The 19415-nt window shown below is 39.9% G+C and overlaps 3 protein-coding genes across 4 annotated transcripts; 2 read left to right on the plus strand and 1 right to left on the minus strand.

The window, feature by feature from the left end:
- Positions 1–1027: 1027 nt before the first annotated feature.
- On the minus strand, positions 1028–9547 carry LOC122835684 (transcription intermediary factor 1-alpha-like). Its single transcript, XM_044124932.1, has 10 exons — positions 9512–9547; positions 7710–7847; positions 7243–7414; positions 7007–7131; positions 4786–4951; positions 3584–4149; positions 2275–2383; positions 2044–2118; positions 1385–1537; positions 1028–1269 (listed from the first exon to the last, which is right to left on the minus strand). Exons 3-10 carry the CDS (start codon positions 7393–7395, stop codon positions 1087–1089), a joined length of 1530 nt encoding a protein of 509 aa, XP_043980867.1. The 5' UTR covers positions 7396–7414; positions 7710–7847; positions 9512–9547; the 3' UTR covers positions 1028–1086.
- A 228-nt stretch (positions 9548–9775) lies between these two features.
- rpl27a (ribosomal protein L27a) lies at positions 9776–12596 on the plus strand. The gene is made up of 5 exons (XM_044124933.1): positions 9776–9839; positions 10433–10496; positions 10587–10662; positions 11292–11466; positions 12422–12596. The coding sequence occupies exons 1-5, from the start codon at positions 9837–9839 to the stop codon at positions 12548–12550; spliced, it is 447 nt and encodes a 148-aa protein (XP_043980868.1). The 5' UTR covers positions 9776–9836; the 3' UTR covers positions 12551–12596.
- Positions 12597–13747: 1151 nt separating this feature from the next.
- akip1 (A kinase (PRKA) interacting protein 1) lies at positions 13748–18010 on the plus strand. 2 transcript variants are annotated; one of them, XM_044124934.1, is made up of 5 exons: positions 13748–13848; positions 16129–16289; positions 16417–16491; positions 17560–17679; positions 17798–18010. In XM_044124934.1, the coding sequence occupies exons 2-5, from the start codon at positions 16140–16142 to the stop codon at positions 17942–17944; spliced, it is 492 nt and encodes a 163-aa protein (XP_043980869.1). In that variant the 5' UTR covers positions 13748–13848; positions 16129–16139; the 3' UTR covers positions 17945–18010. The 2 variants fall into 2 exon arrangements, with proteins under 2 accessions (XP_043980869.1, XP_043980870.1); XM_044124935.1 differs by having other exon boundaries at positions 13847–14004.
- The last annotated feature ends 1405 nt before the right edge of the window (positions 18011–19415 follow it).

Genomic DNA, 19415 nt, shown 5'->3' on the forward strand with positions numbered 1-19415 from the left:
TTGACTCACTTATTGTTGTCTTCTTTGTTCATCCTAGTGAGAAGGGTGGTGCTCTATGGTAAATGTGACAGATCATGACAAAACCATGAACAAGTTTACTTTGGGACATTTCGAGTTACTTGCAGATTCTGAAAGTGTGGATTCCAAGCTTTGTTCCTTTAAATATATTTTTTTTATTTTAGGTGTCAACAGATGCAGTTAGTCTGCGCGGGGCTCACTGCATGCTCTCCGCCTCGTCGCCGTCAACTCACAAAGAGAAACAGAAAAATCTTCCCACAGACATGAATGATCTCTGATCATTTAAGTGATCCTGAAGTTGCTCTCGTCCCACCGGTATCTTCATCTTTTCTTTTGAGTGACCCGGTTTTAAGCTACTTAAACATTATTTTTAAATACAATTCTAACTGTGAGCTAACTGTACACGTCACACTTTGAACTCACGTAACGGCAAATAAACAGCTGTTTATATGCAGTATCTTGTGAACCACTAGGGGGCGCCACTTAAGGCATTTTCATAATTGGCAGAATTTATTTTCAATGACAGGGATCTGTATTCACCAAGAACAAGTGTGAACAATAACAGAGAAGCATGGCGTTGGTCAAGACAGGACTTGAACCAGTCTTGTTGAAAAAGTCTAAAGCAGGGGTCCCCAAAGTGGGTCCTGGAGGGCCGGCATCCTGCATGTTTTATTTCTCTCCCTGGTGGTAGTAACAACCTTTTCAGCATGTCAATGTTCTTCTTAGGCCTCCTAACGAGCCATCGTTGGATCCAGGTGGGTTAAACCAGGAAGAGAACTAAAACATGCAGGAGGCCGGCCCTCCAGGACCCACTTTGGGGACCCCTGGTCTAAAGGATGGATTTATCCCCCAATGTAGAAAAATGTAGTTCATTTGCAACATAAACTCACCTTCCTGTTAAGCAGAGAAGACAGTCTACTACATTTTCTTGTAAAATTATAAATAACAGCTGACAAGTGAGTGATTCCAGTCCCAACTTAAGAGGTTTTCCATCTTTAGCTATGTTGTTATTCAAGCTTGCTGACAAATGTTAGAAAACTAAATGAAAACAGAAGACATGTATGTATTCTATAGGTAGAATTTCCTTCCACTGAAGACATGCCTCCTCTTCCTGCTGAGCCACCGGTTGCGAGCTTTGTTCATCCTGTCCTGGCTGGCCGACGGGAACGTCCGCTCTGGGAAAACCTCCTTCAGGCTGCTGAGGAAAACCACCTCCAGGGTCCGGCCGGCCTGGGCCACCTCCGAGTCTGGCTGCCCGGGACGAAACGGAGGAACGGTTAAAACCTGGAGACCCGCTTTCAGAATCTGCGTTGTGTAGACAGACTTTAACTCGAAGGAAACTACATTTTCCTAACAGTAAACCTACGTAATTGAAAGTAGCGCAGTTCTTGAACATCAGCAAGATGTCGTCGACAAACTGCTCCGCTGTGAAGTAATGCAGGGTGTTGCATTTGTCCAGTTTCCTTCGGATCACTGACAGATCAATGGGCCTCTTGATGATCTGATAGTAGTTCCGGGCCTGGGGAACATTGTCAGGAATTAGAGCAGCTGGAGACAAGTGTGTCTGCTTGGTTGTAAATTGGGAGTTAAACTTTTTTTTAAATAAGTTGAACAAAAATAAAGCACACTCTACATAAAACCATTAATACAGCAGCTTGTAGAGACACCTTTAGCAACAAGGGTGTGTTGTGAATGAATGTTTCCTTGGTGAAGCCGCGCCTGCTCAGCCCCCCATAACGGCCGTGATCTCACTTTTAAAACACGTTTCCCAAGTTATAACCTGGGTTTTAAAGAATCTGTAGCCAAAATGATGTTTTCATTCCAGAATGACCAAAAAACACCTTTATGATAACCCCGAACCAGAAGCACAAATTTCAGATTCTTTATTTTGTGTAGATATCACACGCAGTACAGCGTCCAATCGCACTTGTGATGGTTCGTCTTAGTGGGGTACGTTTTTCCCGAGGTGGTTTCTAAAAGACGTGAAAGTTGCGGAGGAATTTCAGGTGATTGTGTTGAACTGACCAGTGGACTGACGGGATCGTGGAATGGAACGCTGAGGGGGTGACAGTACAGCATGAGAGACAGCTTCTCACACCTCTGCAAGAAAACAAAAAGCACAGGAAGAGAGAGGAAGACTGTTGACAACGAGGATTTAAAGAAGGAGTTGAAGCAAATTTGAGAACTCGTAATTCTCCTTTAATTTCAGTACTCTCCTAATCTAAATCAGACGGCTGATTGTGTATTAAGACTTACTCTCTGGTCCTGGTCGGAGAGTGTGTAAGGCACTCTGACCGCCCCACAGGGGTGTGTGTTCTCCACAGGGTCCTTGTCAGTTCTACACAGCGTACACACCCAGTCTCCTCTGTCGATTTAAATCAGGATATAGGAATGAAAACGCTGGAGAAACCCCTCCCCCTCCAATGAGAATCAAATGTTTTTACAAACTATCTCTTCCGCTTTTTTAAGTTTTACTAAAATGCCTAAGATCTCTTGAGGAAATCTTAAAAACTTCACTTCATTCTGGAGACAACAACAGTATTAGTACACAGCAAATACTGAATATTTTTCGCAGTTGCTTTTTTTTTTCGGTCATGTAATCACATCACGGTTAATATGGATTTCTCATCTGCTTTGGGATATTGTAGCGGTTAGCTGAAATACCTTAAAGCAACGGGACATTTCTGCATCTGCACCGTCAGTTTCAGTCCCAGTGTGCTGGTGGAGTCGGCACCAGTTCTGTCAGTAGCTTAGCAGAGCATGTAGGTAGTAGTTTGGGTGGGTGTGGGTAAAGGAGAGGATGAATGAATGCCTTGTGACAGAGTGTAGTTTATCACAAGTTATGTCTTGGTGTTAGTTTTGAACATGGCTATCTATCTAATCTATCTAATCTTCATTTTAGCAAAATTTTAGATAGCTATCCAGTCAAATAAAGATAGCTAGCCCCCTGGTTCCACCTAACTTTAACTGGATAGCTAGCTAGCCAGATAACGTTTAGTCACATGACACACGCTAAAACCCATGTGTCATGTGACTCAAGGCCTGGGGACCAAATCCTGCACAACATAATTTTTTTTTCTGTGGCCCTCCAGATTCTAGGGACACAAAAATAGAGCTTTCAAGAAAACAGTTGTGCACTTGTAATTTTTATTTCATCAATCAAATCAAAGTAGGTGTTTTGTCTGCATACAGCCAAATTACATGAATGTGAAAAGATGTTCAATGTTATTTAATTTTAAGAACTTATTGAAAAGAAGCAGCTGTTTTTTTTAAATGTGTTTTATCAATATAGTTTGTTAGACTCAGCCCTTTGAGGATCTTGATATGGCTCAAAATGAATTTGACAGCGACTTTTTTTGTTGCAGCTTCTTGAAGAAGTCCTTTTATAGTTGCAGCGAGAGAAGTTGTGACCTCACGTGCCATATAGCCGTTATAAAGTAAATTAGGAAGGACGCCTAAAAGAAACGCCAATCTCACCTACTGAAAGATCTAGACATGTTGTTGTGGTTATGTCCTGAGGTTCGAATCCAAAGTGTGAACTTTGACAAGTTCCCACGGTACTTACACAGGGAAGCTAATGAGAGAAGGTAAATGACAATCCAGGTGGTAGACTTTCGGGCAGCGGTCACAGCACAGCAGCTCTCCGCCGTTCATACAAACGGCACAAAAATCTTCACTCTCCTCCGTCTGTTCAGTCCCCGCTCCGGATTCCGACTCCAGTTTGGTCAGGCAACAGAGGTCGGTGCCTCCGTCTTCACTGAGCTCCGTTTCCAATACGTCAACTTCGCATTTAACATCAGGGTCGTCCTCCAGCTGCAGGCAGAGGTCCCGGTTCGCCTCCGCCTCCGGGTCCAGTTCCATCACCACGGCCTGCTCCGCGTCTGGGTCCAAGTAGAAGGTTTCCGTTTCGCTTCTCCCGTCATCCGACTCAGAATCCAGAAGGATGTAAGGCTGATCAGGGTTGGATTCACAGTCAAAGCCCGAGTCTTGCTCTGGTTCTCCGTATGGTGAACCGTCAGGACAGTACGGTTCAGTCCAGCATGCGGACATGGTTTCTACCTGACACTCTTCAGACTGGGTTGGACCTTCGTTGACTTCCAAAATGTCTTCCTGAGTTGGACTGAACCCATTCTGTCAGCAGATAGCATAGAAAACAGAATTAAGGAACCAAAATGCACAATTATCTACGACGGCATATTAGGGCAATTGTAGATATAAACAATAGATATTTACACTGAAAAACTCCAAAATTTTCTAGAAGAAAAAAAAAAAACAAGAAAGTTTTTGAGCTCCAAAAGTCAAAGATTTGAAAAAATTAAATAAAATAAAACCCAACTTGACAGATTAATCTCAAAATGCCAGAGTCAAGCAAATTTACAACTTTTCAAGCCTCTGAAATGTTCTTGTTTTTTCTCAAAAACATTTCTGATATGGAAATGATATAGAAAACTCTGTTTTCTATGGTAGAAAACAGAGTTGTTTTCTACCAAACAGAGTTGTTTTCTACCATATTGGACTTTTCATATTCCAATTTCTTTTTGAAATTTTCTGAGATAAATCTAAAAACAATGTAGTCTTTTTCTGGTAAATTTTCAATTTCTCAAGCTCAGAAATGCCCTTGTTTTTTTTAGCAAATTTCTTGGATTAATCTCAAAACGTCAAGGCTTTTTTGATGGAGATTTACTCCCTTTTTTGATCTCCAATGGCCCTAATACGCCGTCACACTTCTCTTTGTCTCAGACAAATAAAATATGTAAACTTGCGGACCTGTTGAGGACCGTTTAGAGGAACTACATCTGCTTGAAGAGGCAGTCGGACCAGAGACACCACAGGCTGCAGAGATGATGACGCCACACGCTGGAAGTTCAGGCGCTCCAGATTTACAACTGGAATTGCGGAATTACCCAGAATCCTCTGGGCTTCTGGATGAATCCTGCGGAAATAATCAGAGGCGACGTGAGTCGATCAACCCGGCAAAGTCATCGAGTCATTTTCAGAAAGTTACAGGGTGACTGAATACCTTTGCTGATCAGTAAATGAAAAGGCTTTAGGCCAGCTAAAGAAAGAACCCAGGCTGTCCACTGTGATGGTTTTTCCTCTGAAGACCAGTTTATTCCCAAGGGGATACCACAAGGTTCTCTACTAGGCCCCTGGTTATCTTGCATATTTGTTTAATTCAAGTATTTGCATATGTTTTATTGTATGTCTATGTTTGCTGATGTTTTTTCTCTCTGTATGCTGCCAATCCAAGCCAGGCCAGGTCTCTCTTGTAAAAGAGAACTTTTGTTTTCAAACTTGGTCTAATAAAAGGTTGTTATTATTGTTATTTATATTGCCGTTTTATTACACTGAATGTTTCCACTAGTGAAGATATATCCACATGCTGCTGCTATAGTCAGAAAATAAGTGTTGAACTTAAAAGCTCTCTGGGTCCACCTGCTGTCTGTCTTTATGTAGTGCAGCTTGTGACGCCTCTCAAATTATTTGACGCAAAACTGCATCCAGTGTGCAAACTCAAAATAAAACTCAAAGAACACAGTGCTGTGTGAACGGATTTATATTCAGCCCCTTTTATTCTGATACCCCTGAATAAACCCAGTGAACCTCTCGCCTTGAGGGGTCGCCAAGGTCTCGTCAAAGGGTTTGTTGGATAAAATGAGCAGACAGCATCATGAAGACAGAGACACACAGCAGACAGATCAATCCATCATTCAAAAATGACAAATAGCGAAGCACAAAACATTTATAGAAGGGATGCTCGATATTATCGGCAGGGTATCGGTATTGGCCGATATTAGCGCTAAAATTTAGCATTGGACACCTGCCATTCTGTCAAAATAATTCACCGATATAAATGATTTCAGTGACAATGATGCCTGCAGCACAACGTCATCAGAAACTGTTAAGTATTAATGCACAAGTGATGTGCTTTTCATTTGTTGCTTGTGAACAGGTTGAGTTCACAACTTTTGTGAAGATTTACAAATTTGCACCGTCTGAGTGTTTGAGTGTCATTGTCTTAGAGAGCAGAGGTTATGAATAAATCTGACATTAAACATAATTCAAGTTTGAAGTGTTGCTTCATTTTCAGCCTCCTTGTTAGCATTTGCATTTGGCAGCAGGCTAAATTGACAAAGATAATGCAGTATTTTATTTCCTCGGTAGAGTAAGCCATATAGTTTGCAGTAAGTAGATGTAGGGAAAAGAAATATTGGTATTGATATTGATTACATGCCAAATGAGCTTTAGTATATCAGCATATCGGATATCAACCATCCCTAATTTATAATGTGCATTGAAATACATGAAGATACACTTAAATGTCAGTGGAAGACATACGAAACCAATACTCACAGTAAGTAATTCATATATACATTAGAACAAGGTTTAGTACTTCCAGTGACAATATATTATCACTTGTGTCTTCACTTGACCTCCAAATAGCTCAACAATAGAAAACAAAAAGCTATAATAACATAACATAACTATAGCAAAGCTTGGGTACACGCCAGATGTCTCACTTAAACATAAACTGTAGAGAGTGTCTGTGTCTCTTTCTTTATGGGTTAGCATGAAGATTAATCTCAAAATGTTATTTTATTCATTTTTTTGCTGAAATTTACTCTACTTACAATGGCCCTAACACGCCACAGTACCTCCTTCTGTTTGCTGATTGGCCTGGATGAAATTCTACCGGAGGAATCTACTTCATTGGGAGAAATCCCAGGTGGAGCAGAGAACAGAGATTAGAATCGATTAGATTCAGAGTAGGGTTGAATGCAAATATCTCTTGCAAAACATTTAGATAATATCATCCTTTTTTCTTTTCTTTTCTTGTTTTTTTTTTTGTGGTTCCATCAGATAATTTTGCACTAATTGTGTTAGTCCGTATTTTAAATTCCACTCACGTGAGCACAAAAGTTACCTAAAATCTCAAACTATTTCTTTAAACATTACAGATTATGATCATAGCAACAAGGCTGCTTACCTCATCGTCTTCAGTAAATCTTTGACACTTTTGTAAGCCTGAGTTTCCCGTTTCCCAGAAGAAGATGCTCGATTTTTTCCTGTCCTGGACCAGTTTTCCAACTGGCCCAATCCAGAAATGGTGAACTGCATAAAAAATAAAAATACTTAGTGTCAAAATAATATCTATATGACTAACTCGTCTCACACAAATTAGCTTGGTCAGTCTTTAATAAAAACAGAGTACGTGTGCGTTACATTCTCCATCGCTGGGACCGGTTCCTCCGCCGCTGTTACCAGACGCGGACCCGTCTCTGGTGTCGGCGGCTCTCTGCACCCGACTCCCCCTGGCAACGGGGCGACTCTCCTCTGGGGAAAGTTGCCATGGCCTCCCTTTGTCAGGGCTGCCATCGCCCGGAGAACAGGGCCTCTTGGGGGCGACAAACAGGAGAGAAAACGCACAGAAGCCACTTGAAATCCTCTGTGAGCTCCGTGTTCGACGGAGCAAAAGATCAACAGAAAACTGCAGAAAACACGGCAGGGGTAAAAAAAAAAACTGACATTAAACTAACATTTCAGGTGATTTTTCTCTAAAATCTTCCACCCAAAAGAAATTTAGGAACCATACAACAAAAGGCACCAAGTATGAAAGAGATACTGAGAACAAACTTATCTAGTAAAAAGAAGAAGAAAAAAAACTAGATCAAAACATAATTAAACTTCACCTGAGTGTGAAATAAATAAATCCAAAACCAAGATGTCAGCTTCAGATATCCAGGAGAAGATGAGTGAATCTACAGCCACAGAGGAGAGGGACGGAGCGGTTCCATGTGTCCAGTATCAGGGGAGAGGAGATGTGTGATCTGATTGGTGGAGAGCCGACGGAGAATCAGCCCCCTGATAATTCAGCTCTGTTCACCAGAAGTCACAACAGGTGAGGTGTTTGTGTCAAACACGTTCCAGGCGCTCTGATTCGTTGTTTTTCTTTTTCTGGTGTTTGTTATTGTAAAAAATAAAACTTGGTTATGATTAGTTAAAAAAACTAAAGACCTTCACAAAACAGTCTTACTCTTTCTATTACTATTAACTTACTAACTACTCTATTAATTCAGTTAGCCAAATGCATGAGATGGGATGAATTGATACATGATTGGCTCCATGCTGTTTTTTACCCCACAAGATTGTTCCATAAGTTCACAATTTTCAAATATTTGAGAATTGTTCAACTTCATTAAAATCCTAAAATATTAACACAGTTCGCTTAATATAGGCCTATGAATTTTATATAAATTACAATGCATTCATTAAAAATGAATATATTTTTAAGGAAGGAAACTGAGGCCCTGGGCTACTGCCCCTTTAATCCCTATCTTATGTCTGGATCAGATGAGAAATGATCCTGGATGTTACCTGAAATTTATTTTATTTTTTTAGCTTTACATCATGTTTTAATGTTTTTCCCTCATCAAAAATATGTCTGGAGTGTTGCTCTGATTCCTTCATGCATGTTTGAGAAATCCTTTAATTTCCCATGGCAACCACTCAACTGAGCAAAATGCACCATTCAGCTCCTTCAGACTAGCCAGCAGCAATTAGCAAACATCTGGTGGAACTGGGCATCTATGCATCAGCTCATGCTAGGAGCTACTTCTCAGAGAAACGCTGGTAAAAACGTGGTTAAAGTGTTAATAGAGGAGCCATGTTGTGATGACTTCCTGACGGTGGAGTTTCAGAAAGAGCGGGAGTTTCTTAAAGAGACAAAGACCCAATTTCAAGGTGTTATTTATAAAGTAAAATTTCTTTTAAGTCATATTTGATACGTAAAGCATTATTGAAACAACTCAAGGTAGCAAAGTTACTTGATAAAATGGCACTATGTGGCTGGGAAACTCATACTGCTCCTTCAATAAATTTCTGTTAGCATGTTCAATACTTGTTCACCATGTCATTACAGTTTTTTGAACATAACTTTATTTGTAATTTCTTTTCCGTGACATGTTGAGTACGCATTTTAACTTCTGTATGTAAAATTAGCACAAGTCAAAATGACAGCATTTCCACTTTGTTTTGTTTTGTAAAATACTCCTCAAACAGCCTTCAGCCACATCTGTGAAATTGAAATTATGCATTACTCCCATATGATTAGAAGGAAATATTTTTGTAGATTAAAATATTATATATATAATATTAAAATATGTGTTGCCCAGGAATGATGTGCCATCTGTTTTGACACAGCATCATGTTTGGCAATCCAGTTTTTTTGGGGGGGGAAGCATCTCAGCTATGCACTGACATTGTTCTGTTTGAGACGCCTCACATTTGTACTTTTTTTTCTTTGTTTAAGGGTTTTATATGATAATATTTTAGTTTATTCATGCTAAAAAATGTTATATTTTCTTATCATTGAATATTTCCTTCTGCTGTTTTTTTTTTTGCAACTAACTTTCATAAAATGTCTGTCCCACAGAATGCAATAAAAATAAAAGATCATATTTGATGTGACTTTGTTTAAAATGGTTGATCTTACCACTTTGATGATGCTGAATTCCTCCTATGAGGCGAGCAGCTGCAGCTGATGTGGCAGTCTGCCGCTGAAAAAACCATTTGAGGGTGAGAATCTCCTCTCCCTGTGTGTTATTTTAACCAATGAGAAGTTACACTCTGTAAAGGTGTAATGCAAACTTTGAATAACGGATCTTTTTTATGTAAATCAGCTCTAACTCTGAGAGAGTGTTCCGTTACGTAACGTTAGGTGTCGCTGTGGGTGATAAACCCGAGTTTGTCAAGAAAGCAAGTCTCGCACAAAACCGCGTTGTTTCCAAATCCCGTTCCTCTTTCAGCTAACCTCCAAGATGGTAGGTGCTACCATGTAGTTCTTGTGTACTGAAATGCAGCTAAATCTGTTCCCATCCTTGTTTGTACCTCTAAAATCTAGAAAACTTACATTGTCGTTATATACATTCATCTATCATTGGTCGTCCGTTTGTGTTATTTGTACATTTTATTAATATTATCTAGCTTTCTGAGCGTTTTACACTGTGCTAACCGGGTTTTGTAGGGCCGCTGCTCTTGTTTAGCTACTTTTCCGGCATTTACATTATATCTATAACGACTACACGAATATTTGTTTTTCAAATCATAAAGTGGCTGCCGTAAGAAATTTCTTTTCACTGTTGGGTGTCGTAGCATAACTCCACTGGCTAGTGGGTTTAGCTTTCAAGCTCATAAGACAGCATGCAGTGTATCTACACTGCAACGAGTTAATGGTTGAAACGTGAATTTGTGGCTCTAAATTAGTTAAATAAATGCATTGGAACTGTTAAACTCGGCTTTCACTAGAAGAAAATGTGTCTAGTTATCCTCATATCATCGATTTCGATAATGACAATTGCTAAGCTAAATCAGTTCACAGTTTCAACCATAAGCAACCTTTTATTTTTTCTTACAGCCTACCAAGAAGTCCAAAACCAGGAAACTCCGTGGACATGTGAGCCACGGACATGGTCGCGTTGGTGAGCATATTCTGCGGTTTTAATCCAGAATAATCAGAGTTAACAGGTCATGTAGAGTTTTCTCTAAGAGCAGCTGGTTTCTGTCCACAGGGAAGCACAGGAAGCATCCTGGAGGTCGTGGTAATGCTGGTGGTATGCATCACCACAGAATCAACTTTGACAAATAGTGAGTAGTAAAATAACAAACGAAAAATCACCTGTCTTGTTTAGCTTGTTCATGGGATCGTTTATGATGGCAAATTTTTTTTTACCAGGCTTTAAACCCCGTTTTTTTCCTTTTTCTTTTTTTTTTATGTTGATGCATGACTGTGACGTTAACTTGCTGGTCCCTAACATGTCTCGTATCCAAACGTTTGTGTTTACGGTCTAACCGCCGTGTTTCTATCAAGGCTTTTTTGTAATGCATATTTTAAAGTTTGATGCAAGTGGGAAAAATCAAAATAACTTCCTTAAGATTAGATAAAATACGTTTTTCACGCTCGCTTGACGTGGTTTTTGTCTTTTCTGAAAAAGAGCTAGCGTGCTAAAGGTTTGAAACACATTAGCAGAATAGAATAGGTTCTGATGTAGTAAACCTGCCCGTCCATTGTTAGATGTGTGCCAAAGAAACTGACAAGTCCAAGCCTCCATCTTAGAGGGACAGAAACTCTCATGTGGGATTAAAAAAAAAGAAGAAGTGCCCAGTTACTGTCTCCTCTGTTGTATGAAAACGCTCCGTCTGATGGTTGCAGGCTCCTCAGGTCTATATAGACTTGTTCTGTAAGTTCTGAACCAGTGCCGGTTTGTCTTCCTCAGCCACCCGGGCTACTTTGGGAAGGTGGGCATGAGACATTACCACTTGAAGAGGAACACGTCCTACTGCCCCACCATCAACCTGGACAAGCTGTGGACGCTGGTGAGCGAGCAGACCCGGGTCAACTACGGCAAGAAGCCCGAGGGCCCCGCGCCCGTCATCGACGCCGTGCGCGCTGTAAGCTCCTCGTCGACCCATTCACATAAATCTGCACTTTGTGGGATCCGCAGGCAGAACTCTGAGCGTAAAACCAAAAGTTTGTTTGTGCCAGTAGTGGTTCGGAGCGTGGTTTGTTTTGATCTTTGGATTTGGTGGAAATGTAGCTTCAAGCAGGATTTCTGTTTCAAATTTATTGGAAAGGGATTAAAAGCTTAAAGTCAAAGATCAAGTTTTAAGATTGAATGGAATTTTGAGGCACTTTGAAATTAGTTTTTTTTTGTCTTAGACCTGAAAGAGAAATATTTCATTCTGTCCTAAATTTGTAAGTTGAGCCACAGTGGCTAACGCAGAGAGGCGTTAAATTTGAAAAATCATAGATTTAACTTCTGGTATAAACAGTAAAAAAAAAAAAATCATATTTACCTGAAATAAGTAAACACATTAAGCGAGAGTATTTTTACATATTAGTATTTGCGATAAAAAACTTAAATTTGAAACTGTTGTAGTAGGAGGAGAAAATGAGTTGGTTTGGCTCTGGTCATACAATAGACTGAAAAGCTGTTGCCATAGCAGCGCTACTTTGTGTCCCAGATGTTTATCAGGTTAGATGGATATTTTCTAAATATTAAAAAATAAAACTTTGCAAGCTTCTAGATAACCTTCCTTCTGTTTTCCTTTCCTCTACTCTCCATCTTTAATTTTTCTTGTTTGTTTACTTATAAAAATTAACTTGGAGGTTGAAAATGGTTACTAAAGCAAGTGGTATCTGTTTATAATGATTATTAAATTGATATTTATATGGTATTGTTAATTTTTCCTCAGCTGTCCCCACATAAATGTTGGTTCAGTTTCATGTGTTTTGTTTTTGCTTCTAGCCATTTGTAATTATCCTGCGATACAGTCAGCTACGTAATATTTGATGCATTTGCTGTGTTCATAAATAATTTGGTCTCATTGTTGTTTTCCTGTGCAGGGTTACTACAAAGTTCTGGGCAAAGGCAAGCTGCCCAAGCAGCCCGTGATCGTCAAAGCCAAGTTCTTCAGCCGCAAGGCCGAGGAGAAGATCAAGGAAGTGGGAGGAGCCTGTGTGCTGATGGCATAATGTTTCTTTCTACTTGTTTTTGGCAGAATAAACTGTGTAAATGGAACTTGTTGTCTCATTTCTGTTCCCAATGGAAAGGTCAAGAGTGACCTCAAATGTTTATAACAAATGGCCTACATGTTTGAACTCTGTCAAAGCTTTTAAAACAACTATTGTCCTGTGAAATATTCCTGTATACATACAACTACAGGGGAAATCCGTTCACTTTTCAGCTCTATTTCAATGAAAATAAAAAGGTGGAATGAATCAGCTAATTGGTTTTCCAGATTAAATCAGAGAAATGTTGGATCTAGAAATTTAGAAAGTCCTTAATAGCTTGATTATTGGCAATTTCAGTTGTGAATTTTTGTATATCACTGCATTTATTAAGTTCCACAGATGTTTAGGCAGAATAGGAACAGTAAAAACTCATGTTTACACATTTCTGCTCGAGGCTGGATATGAATACACTTCCTGCTTATTAGCTACTGAAATGGAAGAAATAGGTTCAGTCTGAATATTAAATTAGAACTGGATTTCCCTGTGTTTCTAAACTTTTTAAATCCTCCTTGAACAAGAATGTCCATCCATCCATTTTCTAATCACCCTTGTCCCTAATGAGATCGGGAGGGTTGCTGGTTCCTCTCCAGCTACATTCCGGGGGAGAGGCGGGTTCACCCTGGACAGGTTGCCAGTCTGTCGCAGGGCAACACAGAGACATACAGGACACACAACCATTCACACACACACTCACACCTAGGGAGAATTTAGAGAGACCAATTAACCTGACAGTCATGTTTTTGGACTTTGGGAGGAAGCTGGAGAACCTGGAGAGAACCCACCATGCACAGGGAGAAAGACCCTGGGCCGGAAATCGAACCCAGGACCTTCTTGCTGCAAGGCAACAGCTCTACCAACTGCGCCACTGTGCAGCCCTGAACAAGAATGTTAAAAACAGATTCAAAAACAAATCTAGGAAAGAAAAAATAAAATGAAAAGCTTTCAGAACAATATTTTTTGTAATTAGAAAAATGTTGCTCATTTTATTACTCAATTCTAGAGATTCAGATTTAGGTTTGCAAATTTCTTAATGAAAAAATTTGCAGGAATAATAAATTAAACTTGTGTTAAAAATACAACTTTAAGAGTTATTATAATAGGAGATAACACCACAAAGTCTTTTAAACATTTAATTTATTATTCCAAGCAAAGAAGCGCAGTGACGTTTCATCTGTGCGCCTCCGGAAAGGGGCGGGGTTTAACGAGCAGGATTTCCTGTCGTGTCATTTGAAAAGAAAGTGACAGTTGTCAAGGAAAATGTAAGTACCTATCATAAACCTCGGCTCTCCGAAGTTCTGACTCTGTTAAAATAAACCAGGTTCCGTGTCTTGCTGTACCAGCAAGGCGTCGGCGATGTGAACTAGACCTGCTGCAGATTAGTGGCGTGGTGACGGGAGAGTTGTTGTGACGACACGGTAGGAAACCGCGGCACGTGCAGGCGAACATATTTGAAATGTTTTTATTTGGAGTTTCTGAACCTAAATGCCATAAAGCTACTGGTTAAAACCTTAGTTTATTGAAAGAGTTAGCTTGTTACCTGCGCACCTAAATAATAATTTAACGTGAATGTTTTTGACTCTCATCCCCCAAAATGCAACAAACACCTGATAAAAGCATACCCAAAATGAATCCGAAGATGCTCTTGAACCACGTACATGCAAATGTTTGAGGTTTTTGTAAAGGGAACCATTTACAAAGACTTTGTCTTTATATTGGACTTTATAATTTATTGAGCCTAAGGCCATGAGCTGGTCTTGCCAGTGTTTCCCATAAAACTTTCTGTGTGAGATGCCTGGCTGCAGTCAACTTGCATTCACCACAGCAATGTCCACAAAGCGATGAAATAATATTTTGTACCACTTTCTTGTTTTGGGTGTACCCACTCAGCACATCTGATACATCCACTCCTCCCATGCATCTGAAAAATGAAAACTGGAAAGACAAAAAAACCCTAAGGAACGAATCAAATTACAGCCGAACATTTTACATGATGCATACTGTCGTCTTTTAGAGCTGGGAGAACCGGAATGTCTTTTCTTGTCCATCTTCCATCTCTATCTTTGACACTCCTGCCAGCCGAGTCCCCTCATGTTGTGTGCAAAGTAGAACTGTCTGGTGTGTCTCCACTTCTCCACAAAAAGGACAGAGTCCTTCTGGATCCAGCGGACGCTGAAAACACTCTGACTTCTTGTCTAGCGCATTTTCAGTTGTTTTGGGGAAACCCTTTTCTGTTTGTTTTTGATTGTGCCACATGCCCAGATTCTCTCTTTAAGGAGGTCAGAGGACTGGGCTTGTGTAGAAGTTGTCTACATTCAGCTTGTATTCAGTCCCCAAGAGTTGTGCATTCTAAAGCTCATGTTCTGTGTCATGAGTTAAGCCTTTACGTCTCCTTTGGGGTCAGTCTTTCCTTCATAAATGAAGACATCATTTTACTGGATTCAGCTAAAACATAAAATCAGAGGTTTTGCCTTTATATATTGCTTTAAGGAAATCCTGGCCTTGAAGGCAACCATCATATTTTTGTTTTTAAAAATAGATTAAATCTACTATCTCAAAAACGAGCTGCTTGAAGTAGCACAGGCCTTAGGTTGGGCGTCAGATAAGGCAAACGGTTTCAGGAGTGTCTTTCCTTGTTATATGCACGTTTTAGTCCAATTCCTTATTGAGATGTTTAATTATATTTTGGAAAATATAAGAAGATACTTTAGTGTCCTCCAAAACTATTTGAGATCACTACTCAAATAGTTTAATTTTAGGAATAAAATCCAATGTCTGTGGAAACTGGTCTTTGTGTTACAGACCAATTTCAATAAATTAGAATATTATTGAAAAAGTTAATTTAATTTAGTAACCTTATCACCAAGCAAAACACATTATATAGATTAATTTGAAAATGAACACATTTATTTCTTTTTTTTTAATCATGAGGATTTTCTGGTAGGAGTTGATGAAAATATGCACTTAAAATTCGAATGTTGCTTCAGACAAATTAAAAAAAAGTTTTACAAAAAGGAATGTAGGCTTACTGAAAACAGATGTTTGAACGGTTTTTATTTTTTAATCTGACAAACGGGACTCATCAGTGTCCCTGTCACAATAAGTTTGCTGGACGATAAATTGTTCCTGCAATTACCATGATAAACGATAATATCGGGGATGGGGGGTTTCCAAGTAATGTACGTAATATAAAAATTCAATTCTTCACTCTCAAAGACATAAAAAGCTTTAATTTTGTAAAGAACACACCACACTGGAACCGGAAGACATTCGAAATATCCAATAGAAAACTCAAAAACCAAAAATGATAAAACAGAAATAGAAAAAAACCCTCAAAACCCAAACTACAAATAAAATGTAAAATGAAGTCTCCATAAACATCCATCCATGATGAATTGCTCGTTGCGGCTGGTTTGCTCATCGGGACGTGCATTCTAATTTAACGAACGACAGACCGGAACGGACCAGACTTCGTTACGAAAGACCTTCAGCGTTAATTTTCAGCCGATTTGTCGTACATCATGTGACCTATGACCTTTCAGGTAACACGTAGATGGCAAGCCAGGCCCGGCTGGAGTCTTCCCTGCGTCGCTCGAGCAGGCTTGGCTTGGAGGTGCTGGAGCGAGCGTCCAGGCGCGACGCAGACTTGACCGGCATCAGAGCTTCCCAGACCTCTGCGACGTCCTACCAAGACGCTACTGAGGTGGGAACGCATTCGTATCGGGTCCCCGCTTCTATACCTGCTGTCGGTTTCTGTTCTGACCGTCCACTGTGTGCCTCATCACACCGTGTTCAGCAAATACGCTTTCGTTTCATTCTCCACCTGTCAGGGTACCCAGTCGGAGCTTCGTGATGCCTTTGCAAATATCGCCACGTTCATGGGAGAGACGAGCCACCACTGCAAGGTCAGGGAGGATCTCGTAACGTTTGTTCTTTTTTGTGCATACGCTGCATTGCAATTAATGCAAGTGTTCCTCATAATGTCATGCTACAACCACACTTTATTGGGATTGTATGGATGTACAGCACCAGTTGTTTTAGTAATCGATTAATCGAGTATTCTTAGGCCTGTCGCAATAGGTCAGTTAATTGCACGATTTCTTCTCAAAGGACAGTTTTGTTTAGAGAGATTTCATAATTCATTCAATTTGTTGTTTTGGTTTTATTGTGGATTTTTAAAATGTCTTCTGTTCAATTGTTAAATGTTCAAAGTGGATTTAAAGTTTATTAATCTTTGATAATGTGTTCTTGAATTATTATGGCTTTAATATAATGTTACTTGAAAATGATCTCAATTCGACAATATTATCGTTTTTTTCCCCCAATGACTTCTGGGACAATTCATTGTTCAGAAAAATTTGTTACTCTGACAGGTCCGATTATTCTGACGATTAATCGATTATTCGGATAAGGAAAATTGACACATTCTGCAGGTTTTTCATTTAACTACTTAAGCCTTTTCTCTACAATAAGAGAAACGCACTAAAAGATTGCAATGAACAACTTGGTTCCTTAAAAAAATAAAATGCCATGACATGACATTCCTTTAGTGAATTTGAACCGGGTGAATATAAAAACAAAATGCCAGTTGAGGAGTTTTGGGTAAAACATATTGACAGTTGTTTTTAATTTTGTATTGGAAACATAAATATTCAAAACCATTTTTGAGTCTCTAAGCTCAAAAATGCTTAGAGACTAAGCAAGAATGCTTAGATAGCTAACTACTGATAGTTAGTTCACTAGTTAGTTAACTATTGATAGCTGACGATTATTTCAACAATGGATTCATCACGATTATTCGGACTAGTCGCTTTAGCTGTGTACATGTTTTCAGCGAACAAACAAACTGAATTTTCTGGTCCTAAGATCAAAAGATGTGGAAAAAGTCCAAGCGCTATGGATTCTTTTTGAAAGATGCTGTTGAGACCAAAGACCAAAAAAAGATGGTGATTTTATTTATTGTTTTAATGCAGAGGTTTTATGAGTCTGGCAGCTCCGGGGAGCTCAGCGCCGCTGAGAGGAAGCACGTGTCCAGGTTCCACACGCGGCCAGGACCTGGGCAGACCACATCTACACAGCCCAGGAGAAAACCTGTAAGACCCAGAGACGATCAGAACGTGTCTGTTTTAATGGTTCCAAGAGCTTTAGCTTCAAGCTAAAGCATTAGCTACACTTTATAGCTAATGCTAAAGTGTTTTATGTATTCCGTAGCGCTTCCCGCAGAGGGATGAAGACTTTCACATCGAGGTGTCACCTGGATCGTACTCCGTCTCTGCCAGTTTCCCAGATTCACAGCCACAGACTCACCTGGTCAGGATTCAACCTGGAGAGAGCGTCGTCCTCACCTTTAACCTCTGACGTCTTTGCTGAGCTGACCTTGGCCGCCCCGAGCTTCAATAACAGAACTGACCAATGCTAAGGCTACGTGTGTGTCCTTCTTGCCTTTTTTAAAGTCTTATGCTTCGCTTTCAAAATGGATTGCTTATTTTTAAATCATGGAGAAAAGCCATATTATTGGACATTTTATACATGGTTAGCAGAATTTTACCCAGCATTATGTGAATATTTGTGGATTTTATAACCTGCGATGCTACCGCGCTTTATTTTTATTTTTTTACAATAAAATATATATTTTTTCACAATTTTCTGTGTTTTACCAAGATAACAATCATCCAGCTCATTCTACATTCAGTGAAGCTTCTTGTAAAGCCTTAAAATTTGGGTCTTTTTATGGCCAAAGAAAAACATTTTGCGCCTGACGAAATATTTCAATTTCACCTGATGTTTTTGATTATCATCCTCATTTTTCCAATTCGAGAAAGTTTTAATAACTTTCTATGCTTGAGCAACATCATGCTTATTTATAATACATCCTAATGTCACTTTCTGAACCATTTGAAAGGTTTGTCAGTTTATATTTTACATGTTTGACCAAGCTTGTGAAGCTATTGGTGCATTTAAGTGCGCTGTACTGACACAGTTATCAAATACATTTGTAATCCAGTACATTTTTGTCCGTGTTTTAAAAATAAATAAATAAAAAGAAGAGAGAGTGTGAAGCGTTTTCCTCTATAGTTGGCAATGTGGGTGTCTCAGAGTGTCCATTCCTGACAAATTCATCCCTGTTAAAGTGACACGGCTCTCCCAGGCCGGACCTACCGCTGGGGGGAACCACGCAGGGCTGGGTGTGTGTGGACTGGCAGCAGTGTGTGTAAGGCCTCCGGAGAGGGCATGGAGACTTGCTGCAGACCTGGCCGCAGCATCGTCCAAAAGCTGGGGCTGGAATCTGGAGCTGCCTCACAAGTCTGAAATATTGATAAAGTGAAACTGGCAATTAAGCAGGCTGTCAGGAACCAGAGACACAGAGCTGTCCCACATCAGCACCTGGAGGTTGGACATGACGTCGGATGCAGGAAAATAAACAAAGCAAAATGACATCCTAGGATGACCACAATGGATCTTCACCACATTTCACAGTTATTATTGTATTTGCTTTTTCCTAACCTGTTCCTATGTGAAAAGTGGAATTTTACTGATAGACGTGCAATTACTTAGGTGGAAACAGTCTGAAAGAAGAAACAATCCATCAAGAAGGACAGATGAGAAACTAAAAGTGCGGATGCCATTTTAAAGTACCAGACCGACCACTATGAGGTGGTAGGTCTGGTACCTACCACCACTGAGACTCAGGCAGCTTGAGTGAGACTCCCAACCACTCGACCCGAACCATATCTCCTCGGATCTGATTCCCATGGCGACAGGACAAAATCCCCGGGTACCAACCGGTGTTTATGACCTCTGCTGTCCACGACCAAGTCGAGTGAGCAAA

This window comes from Gambusia affinis, linkage group LG08 (assembly GCF_019740435.1).
Source record: "Gambusia affinis linkage group LG08, SWU_Gaff_1.0, whole genome shotgun sequence".
NCBI lineage: Eukaryota > Metazoa > Chordata > Actinopteri > Cyprinodontiformes > Poeciliidae > Gambusia > Gambusia affinis.